At 44.5% G+C, this 10000-nt stretch overlaps 1 protein-coding gene across 1 annotated transcript in view; it reads left to right on the top strand.

Annotated features, from left to right (window-relative positions):
• adarb2 (adenosine deaminase RNA specific B2 (inactive)) overlaps positions 1-10000 on the top strand; it is a gene marked incomplete at both ends in the record, with an annotated part of 177330 nt that overhangs the window by 7520 nt on the left and 159810 nt on the right. The window contains one exon of the mRNA XM_080515009.1: positions 1477-1566. Coding sequence (XP_080371135.1) covers positions 1477-1566 — 90 coding nt within the window. The remainder of the gene's footprint in view (positions 1-1476; positions 1567-10000) is intronic.

Genomic DNA, 10000 nt, shown 5'->3' with positions numbered 1-10000 from the left:
TTGGATGAAGCGGCTTAACCGCTCGCCGTCCCGCCTCTCGCCATCAGACCGGGCGCCTATTTGAGATAACGTTAATGAAGGGGACTTTAGCTAAGAATAGGCACGTCTTATTGCTGGGAGGGGGGGGGTAGGGGGGGGTGGGGGGGTAACCGACTAGGGATGGGGTGCTAACGGCATTTATTTCCATTAATAAGATGGAGCGCTGTCGGAGCGGGCCTCTCCTGGGGGCCTCTCTCTCTCTCTCTCTCTCTCTCTCTCTCTTTCTCTCTGTCTCTCTGGAGATCGCAGACGATCCTCCACCTCCGCCGGCCGCCGCAAACTCGCCTTAACCTTGACGCGGGTCGTCTCGACTCGGGGAATCGGCGGCGGACGCTCAATCACCGTAATCACCGCTGTCCGTCATCCGCAGGTCGTTAATACGAATCGGAGCGGGACGAGGAGATGAAGTCGGTGCTCGGTCAGCACCGGGGTCCGTTTCTCTCAAGGAAGTTCGCTTTTTTTTTTTTTTTTTTTTTTAACCCTTCGCGGACCTGGACCGGCGCCAACTTTCTTTTACGAAGTTTTGTACATTCCCCCCGGCTCGGTGCGTTTCGACGTTGGATCCAACTTGAAAATACAGCAGAAAAACCCCTAAAACATCCCTTTTAACAAGATACCGCCTCGAGGAATTCGTATTTCTGATCGAGTTGCCAGTTATATGCAGTTATTCTGCCAGATTTACAGAAATCCAGTGATAAATGAATCCAATTTTAGCGAAATTTGATGCTAGCAATGGTGAATTGTGGTCAATTTAAAGCTTTCCAACAGATTTTATTGTGTATTAATGGCATATTTTTGTATATTTACACTTTTAAGTACTTGAAATATCCTTTACTACATTCTGACTGAATCAGATTCTCCATTTCGTACGACAGGAGGCCTTCGTTGTTTAAAAGCAAGCCATTTTGAAAACGAGTATAAAAACAATAAATGCAGCAATTAAGGGTTTTTAGAGCAAAGAAAACCAAAGTTAGACAAATCTAGGTTTTGTTCAAGATTAAAAATGAAGACAGAGGCCTTTGAGGTATTAAAATGACACGAAACGAGGTTAATCTAACAGACATTGTTCCTTTTCAAATGTGTTTTTATTGTCTGTGATGGGCCGACATTCATTATGCGCAGTGGTATGTTATTCCCATGGACTGAAGAGGCGAGTGTCATCAGCGTCCATTTTCACTGAATCGTCTCGACAGGTCAAGAGCTCTTCGCCGCTTCCTCTCTTTGTAAACACCTCCGAGGGCTGTTGATTCATACGAGAAGGTAAATAGATCGTCCATCCGGCGCACATTAGATCTCTGCGGCTGATGGGACGGCTTAATGGCAGATTACCGCACTGATAAAGACGCGCGCACAGTTTCTTGGCCTCTACGTTATTCCGCTCACACGCCGGCGCTAAATAACAGTCCTCATCCCCCCCACCACCCACCCCCCCCGCAGTAAATCCCACTCTCATCCATCGATTCCTGCATCCTTTAGGGGCTCCTTCCAGCGCCGACCGACAGGCTTATCGTGCAAATCCTTTAAAAGGTATTTAAAATAAATAAATAAATAAATAAAAACTCTTTCCCCCGCATTAACCGTGTCCGATGGCGGTGCGTAGCGCGGCGTCGACGGACTCGGGGAGTTTTATATACCTCGGGGCCCGATGGGAGCGATAAGGCGAAGTTTCTTAACAGTCACCCGGCGTGCTGTTTATTTTTCCCTCCACGCCGGCCCTCCGGTTTTTTGATTTGTACAGCTTGAAGTGGTGGAGCAATAGATGTGTTTGCATTTGCCCGCGAAAAAGCAAAAAAAAAATAGAGGGTGGGGGTGGGTGGGGGGAGGAAAAAAGCAGAGAGTCCCAATCACTCATCCATTACCTTCGATAGCTCAGAGTGTATTTGGCGGCGGCCAGATAAGGCCTGAGCATACATCCACTCCGATTCAGTTGGATTGTTTGTACACACATGGTGCTTTGGCATGGGTCTGCATGGATGGGCTTTGGCATGATGGAGAATTTCGCCCCCTCCTCCTCCTCCTCTTCCTCCTCCTCCTCTTCCTCTTCCTCCCTGACAGTGGCGCTCTGGGGCCGGAGCTGTCGGTGAAGGGTGAAGGGTGTGCAGGACCCGGGGCTAGCCATGTTGCCTTTGCGTTAAAGGACAGACAGAGAGAGAGAGAGAGGGGGGGGGCGAGCGAGGGGCGAGCGAGGGGATGTCTCGGGGTTGAAAGAGTCCCTGCCACGCCGGCACAGATGGACCCACTAACCCGGCTCTCCATATTTAGACACCAGGTGCGCCGGGGCGGCGCGAAAACAACTTTATTTTAGCGCCCGGAGATCAGCTGCGTGAGCAGCCTCGTTTTGAAATGCGAACGCATCAGCCGGAGGGGCGGGGGAGGGGAAACGACGCCGAGCCCTTTGCAGCAAAGTTTTCTAATTCAGACGTCGACGCTTGTTCGTCCTCTTTCATCTGGCGTGCGGCGTCGGGGGGGGGGGGGGGGGTTTGTTTACATTGTGTGTTATTTTTACCCGTCATTGAAATCCGAGACGCTTTTGTTGAATTCAGTGAGAAAACTCGGTTAAAGAAAACCTTTAGATTGACTCGGTGCCAATTTAACTTTTTGCCATGGACGTTGATTGACTTTATAATTTAATAAAATGATGTAGTTATTTTGTTTTTCTTGGAAAACGATCTGGTCGAATCAGATATCATGTATATTAAATATTTAAGATGAATCAGATACAATAAAACAATAATTCAAATCGACTCGAATACTGAGTGCACAGGTTGATGTTGCCATCCAGTGACTTGTTCTCTTGAAGAATTGGCTGCAGATAGATTATAGCACTGCCACCTAGTGGCTGAAAGAGGAATTGTTTTTTTCTCCACTACAATACATCCTGTATGTTATTTGTTGTATTCTAACTTCAGTATTGAGTAGTTAATGTATTGTTTATACATCCAGGACAGAAACACTTGGCATAAAGCTTTACCTGCATTTTATTTTTGCACTTTGTGAAAAATGTTTTACTTTGAAATGAAACACAAGGTCATGAATTGAACTGGCATGTAGGTCCTTCCATTTTTTGTTTTATACCTCTTTATCCGACAATAAAACCCGAGAGATCACGCAAACTGCTGAAAACAGTGTAGTTTTAATGTTGGGCCACTAGTGGGTGCCGTCGTTGGTTTTTTAGCGATGAAACCACACAGTGGAGATACATTTAGTCCAGTTTCTCCATCGCTAAACACCCCGACAGGCAGATGATGACGACGCAGAAGACGAGAGCCAGTTGATCAGATGATGACTCGGCGGGAGGAAGAGGAGGAAGGTTTTAGTTTGGTTTTTTTTGTTGTTTCTGTTTTTTGTTTTTGGAGCACATGCTGCACGTCCCTCGCTGTGAGTTAAACGTGTCATTAAGTTCAAATTAGAGCCGTGGCTTTTCCAGATGACACATGATTTCCTTCCACGCCCAGAAACAATGGTGGAAAACAAAGCGTTCAGACCCGGGCTGCGGCGGGAAACTCGGCGTGGCCCGTTGGCTTTGCGGCGGAAAACGGCGGAGGGACTCGCTTTAATGATAATGGCTCCGACGGCGGCGGCGATAATCCCCCTGCTTTTTCCTGCTGACTGCGGAGAGCCGGCGCTTTGTTCTCCGCTCGCCCTATTAGTGTGATGGAGCTTCATTTTAATTTGAAAGGACCGTCAGTTGGGCTGTGGAGAGGGGAGGTGGGGCGGAGACGAGGAGCGGCACCTCGTGCACAGGGAGAACATACAAGGAGACCGTGAGGTGACTCAGCAATAATGAAAAAAAAATGAAGCTATAAGTAGGGATACACTGATGAAAGGATGGGAACAAACGTAAGAACCAACCTTCAACTACTTGCCCTGAAAGTCTTTAGCATGAAGCATGACTCAGCGTAAAATCCTCCTGATCAACTGAGTAGATAAACTATTGAGCGACATCTTTTGAACTCCGCTGGTGTTTTACAAACTATCTTTCGTCAGAACTTAGTTTACATTGTCATTCTCTGTATTATTAAAGGAGGCATGCCACCCAGCTTGTCGACACTTTCACAGTTTCAAAGTTTATTAATTCTCGATTTCCCTCCATTTGAATATTGGGTCATTCAGAGCTACATTCAGAATCTGCTGTGTCTATGTGAGCTGGACTGGCTCCGCCCACACATGCCCATCTTGGGAAGAAGAGGAAGTCTTTCATCTCGTGGTGCCATGTGCCAGAGCAGAGTTGCCTAATTGTGGGAGGGGTCAAAGGGGGGAGGAGCCTACCTTGATTGTGATTGGCTAAACCCTTGGTGACACTATATAGGGTTTGATTTCTGATTGGCTGATTGGAGCAACACACTTTTTAAAAAACTGAAACGAGGGAGAGGGAGTGAGAGAGGGAGAGAGAGAGAGAGAGAGGACAGAACGCTTCCCATGGACGCTGTCCAGCTGGATTATCAGACGACTTCTGATGTCTGTCAACCGCTTTGAACTTCGTCACTTTCAGGTCGGACCAGATGAAAGAAAATCTACCGTTTGAGTTCTCGGCTCACAAGAGACAGTGCACTCTGGGTTTGAGGATTTTTATCGCCTTTTTTCTTTCATTTACGCATCAAAATCTCGCACTATCTCTATTTTCCAGTCGATTTTCTTTTGCTTTTTCAATAATTATCTGAACCAATGCGGACGAAACCTTTCAAACGTCTGTCACCTACACAGCTTCTTGTCGAGCCCGTCATTCTTTAACTGCCTGCAAATGGTGACGTTTTTTTTGTTTTCCCACTTCTTTAAGATCCATCACCTCCAAAAATAATATACAGGAAGTTGCATGAGTGTCGTGAACCGCCGTACCGAAGACGAGTGTGTGTGCGTGACCCTTTCAGTCGGTGTCTCTGGCAGAGATCGTCTCCGCCACTCGTTTGTTGACGCAAGCGTCTTAATGACAGGCTCATTCTGCATAAACGCGCCCAGCTGCCGCCCGGATTGCAGCGTGTGTGTTTTCTGCATTAAGCGCGCCGCAGTAAAGCTGTAAGTCAGCAGCCTCCCGGAGACGGATCGCTGTTCCCGGTTGACCCCGAGTCTGCGCCGGCTCCCCGTGGCACAGTCGAGAGTTTGTACAGTCCTCGGCGGCTGCTGAGCGGACAGACAGTATAAACAAGGTTCAGCTCTCTCTCTCTCTCTCTCTCGCTCGCTCTCTCTGTGTGGGCAGTTTGTCATCGCCGTGACTTCAGGGCTATCTAAATAGCAGCGAGCCGACGCGTTCATCATCACATTCATCCGGGGCAGGGTGAGAGATGGATGCCCTCCCGGTCCACCGGGTCATGAGTTATCACTCACCAGGGGCGGCCGGTTCATGCAAAGGTCAAAGGACTATTTGTCTCTGGGCAACTACTCGGGTCCAACACACACACATACACACACACACACACACACACACACACACACACACACACACACACACACACACACACACTCCCACTCACCGCCGCCTGAGGACTCATTCTCCGTCGTGCATTTATTACTATATTTTCTCTTGTTGCTATGTGATCATCTATTATCTTCTATATATATTATTTCTTCCTTACATACTACTAGGTGTTTCGCATATGTCATGTTGCTTCATAGTTTTAAGCCTTTTATGGAGTTTTATGATATGCCTGCAAAATATATTGCTCATTTATCATTTATCCTGATAAATCCATTCACATTACTATATATATATATATATATATATATGTATAATACTGAAATGCAATGGCGATCTAATGATAATGTAATAAATTTAAATAAAATAAATAATAAAGTAATATAAATATAAACAATACAATTAAAAAAAAAAAAAAACGATTTAATAGATAATATTTTTTTTAAATATTAAAAAAAAAGTGGAAAATCAAAAGTTTCAAGTACAAAATCGTGAAAAAAACAAAAAAAAACTGAAAGGTCAACAAATTCCTGTTGGGGCAAGAGAATCGACACTGTTACATCAGAAAACTTTTCTCAAAACACAAAAGGCATTACTAAAACTATTTGTGTTCATCACAAACAATTTACCTCCCTTATTGTGCTCCTCTGATTTAATATCTGATTCTTTGATTTCTTTCCTATCTAATTTCCGTAATTTCGTCTTGATTAAGATTTTTGTCAAATCTGTCGTTTCCTGCGGACTTTAAAATCAGAAAGACGAGTAAAAACACACGATTTTTCTACATGCATCACTGCTATATGCGTACTATAGCATTAACTGGACCAACGTGTAAAAGTCCATTCATATTAAAACCTCTGTCAGCTTTGATTGTTAACCTAATTTAAACATCATCCCACTTTCAAAAAGGCGCTCATTCACAGAGAGGATCCGCGTTTGTGAATACAATCACCCCTGGACCAGACGCCGGAGTGCGAGCGCGCGCCGACGAACGACGATAATGGGTTATTTTTAACCGGGCTGTATAATGGCTTTCACAATAATAACGAGCACGGATACAGTAATGAAAATGTGTGGCGCATCATAAATGTGCGAATCGTGGAAAAAGCCAAAAAAGCCATCACCACGGCTCCTCCTGGCCGTGAGCCGCTGTGCTGTTATGTAATGAGTCAGAGGCCATATGGATTGGCTCTTTGTTAAAACTGGAGAATGCATTATCATTAGTCTGGCTACACTAAAGAGCCAGCCAACCCTGAACGCTGAATAGATCCATTGTCTTTCATTTCCACTCATTAGTCTCCTGTAATGAAGACTGCTTTGCTCCCAGCAAGAATTTACCTTTTTAACAGGAGGCACTTTTCTCAGCCACGAACATCACCTGTTCAAGATAAGATGTAATAACATGAAACTTTAATGATCCCTGCGGGGAAATGGGAGCGTCTGCAGCTGCACGCCGGAGTAAATGGAAACACTGAGGGGGGAAAAATAGAATTATCATGTGAATACGGCAGAGCGGGGAGCATTAATATAAGCCCAGAATAGCAATCTCAATATTAAACATGTCGGAAACAGGAAAGCGTTAAGTAGACGGCACTCTCTTAATTATTGCATTACTACGGGGAGAAAAACACCTGCAGACCAACACTAAAAAAAAGAGAGGCGTTAAATATTGTGAGAATAATCAATTTTTATAACACCTTTTTTTTTTTTTTACGTTCTTTCTTCCTGAAATACATTTTCATTTATAGTTAATTGAGGATGCGGAAATATCTCATTAAGATGCATTTATTCCAGAAACACACTTAATATCAGTTTGACATTATTGTTCATTATCATCTCCTTTTGTTGTTTTTTTAATGTGAGATTTTCTTCCTTATATATATATATATATCTCCAGCTTCACAAATCCTTATATTTTCAATTGATTAATTTATATCTCTTAGCCTGACGTGTTCATATAATCCCACTTTACACAATGTCTCAAATGAAAATTTCGCGTTTTTGCATTTTCACTTAAAAAAAAGTTGTGCATTTACACGACAACGTTTTGAAAATGATGGCCGTATACATGGAGACTGTAGAAATGTGGAAAACAATGCAGTTTTCATGCCGGGCCACTAGCGGGCGCTGTTGTTTTTGTAATGAAACCGCTCGCATATCTGCGTACAGAAATGTAACCAATGTAACCAAACTATGCAAATCTTCTTTTTTGGTATAAAATGTTTAACGTACGTCACAAGACTTTACTGCCACCTGCTGTTAAGGAGGAGGAATAGACGACACTAGACGATTTTTGAGGCGAAACCCGTGAACCGCTTCTGGAAAGTCAAAATAACTTTATTTCCAATTCTGCTGGAATTACATTTTGTCTCGCCTGAGCCCCCTATAATCTGGAATACGGACAAAATACGTCACCGAAAAAAAAAAAAAATTGAGAGGATATAGACGAGAAAAACTGAGACTTTAAACGTTGAAGTTAAAAAAAACTTGAAATGTGCAAATATGTAGGAAAATCTCATCCTACAAATGCATCGGCGGCGCCCACAGGTGGCGGGGAGCCGCCGCTCCCCATCGCAATGCAGATCTTCGACGGCAAAGACGGCGAGCAATCCATTTTCCCCAATTTGGTCTCGAGCACTGAGACGAATTAACAGATGTCGATTGAATTCTCCCCCCCCCAGCCGGGGCCGTTTCACCTGTTTGAGGCGAACCTTCTAATTAGCATTGTTTTAATCACACTCGCGAGCGTTCGGCACATTTCTTGCCGGGAGTTACTTTGCCGTGTTTTACCTCTTAGTTACAGCTCCAGTCCCGATCCGCTTGCCGCGTCACGCAACATCCCAGATATCCTAAAACGTCCTAATAAAGAGCAGCATCCTCCATTTATTCGTCTTTTTTTTGTATTTTTTTTTATTGTGCGGCTTAATCACGGTAACGAAGAGATGCAGCTAACACTTTTATTGTCACTCCTCATAGTCCAGATCCCCCCCCAACTACCCAACTACCCCCCCAAAAAAAAAGATCTTCACAGCCATCAGCCGTCTCCGTTCACCAGCTGGTTATTATTGCTAAAAATACGCTTTGTAAAAGCGGTGTAGCCTGGCGCCATCGCACCCTAATGACGGGAGTCAAGTGGCGCGCGGCAGATATGCCCTCACATGCGTGCTGTCACAAGCCATTTAATTGAAGTTGAGAAAATGAGAGCTGCCGTTGTTTTGCTCCAAGCGCCCCCATCACCCCCCCCCATCCCCACCTACCCCCCTCGCCCCACCCCCACCCCCCCAACCCCCATGAGTCGTTATGCACTAATGTGCCATCTTTATTGCCGTCATCTCAGTGATCATGATAGTTTTCACATGGTGGCGATGATCTCTGATATTACCCCCCCCCCACACACACACACACACACACACACACACACACACACACACACCCTACCTCGTTCTGCTCGCCGCCTTCGCACAGGGAAGCAAACCGGCGCATTACTTAACCATCAACCGGGTCCCGCTTTGACGTTACCACCGTTAAGCAAATGTTTAAACCACTGGGGGGAAAAAATAAAATAAAAAAATCCTAGGAAGCGTTAAATATTCACAACTCTCTAAACTGCAGGTTAACTGCGACAAGTTTATTCAATCTGTGTTCGACGGTTACACTTTGATGGGATTTGACTGACAGTCGACGACACAGGCGACAGAACTCACAACTGTCGGCACATTTTAATTCGGGGGGGGGGGGGGGGTTGCATGTTGGAAACGGCCCAATGCTGGAAGGAAGGAACCATAAAATGCTAAAAAAAAAAAATCTCCTGTATGAAGCAACCAAGACAGAAAGTTTGTGTGTGGATTGTGGAGCAGAAGCAGCAGGGGAACATTTAAAAACTTCAAGTTATGGCTCAACTTTTTTTTTTTTTTTTTTTTGGCTCAAAATGAGAAAGCTACCGGTTTGGAAATGTTCTTCTTTGAGCGACACTTACCTGTGAAACACGCGACTTCAATCATTCGTCTTAAGCGGAAGAACAAAATACTACGAAAACAAGACGTTATAAACAACCGTAGTAAACGGACGTATCAACAGACGAAGTTGGATTGTTTTTTACGGTCGGCAATAAACTTAGTGTCAGGATAACGTGGACTGGGAGTCACGACACTCTGGATGAAATGTTGTTGTTATTGTGCAGAAGAACTGTTTACTATGACCGTGGTGTGCGGTGGTAGCAGTGTTTCAGAAAAGTTGCGTTTCCCCCTCAAAATCAGATGAAAGTTTTCCATTTTCACTTAAAAATGTTTTAAACGTGGCCCGAATCTACTCTGTTATTCGCTTTTAGCAAAAAAATGACAGCAAGTTGTTTTCCCCGGTTCATCCTTGAGTTGTTTTCTTCTCTTTACTCTTGCACTAAGTGACCATTGCGTTCACTTTAAAAGATGTAAATTCCATCAAAGTCCTTTCAGGCCACTCTCAAAGAGAAAACTAAATAAAATCTAAAGTTAGTTCAGCTTCACTCATCTTTCAAGGAAACCCTGTTGGTTTGGTGGCAGAAGACAAACTCGC

Source organism: Blennius ocellaris (assembly GCF_963422515.1).
Source record: "Blennius ocellaris genome assembly, chromosome: 19".
Taxonomy (NCBI): Eukaryota; Metazoa; Chordata; class Actinopteri; order Blenniiformes; family Blenniidae; genus Blennius; species Blennius ocellaris.
The sequence above is the reverse complement of the archived record's forward strand: the minus strand, read 5'-3'. Positions and strand labels throughout refer to the sequence as shown.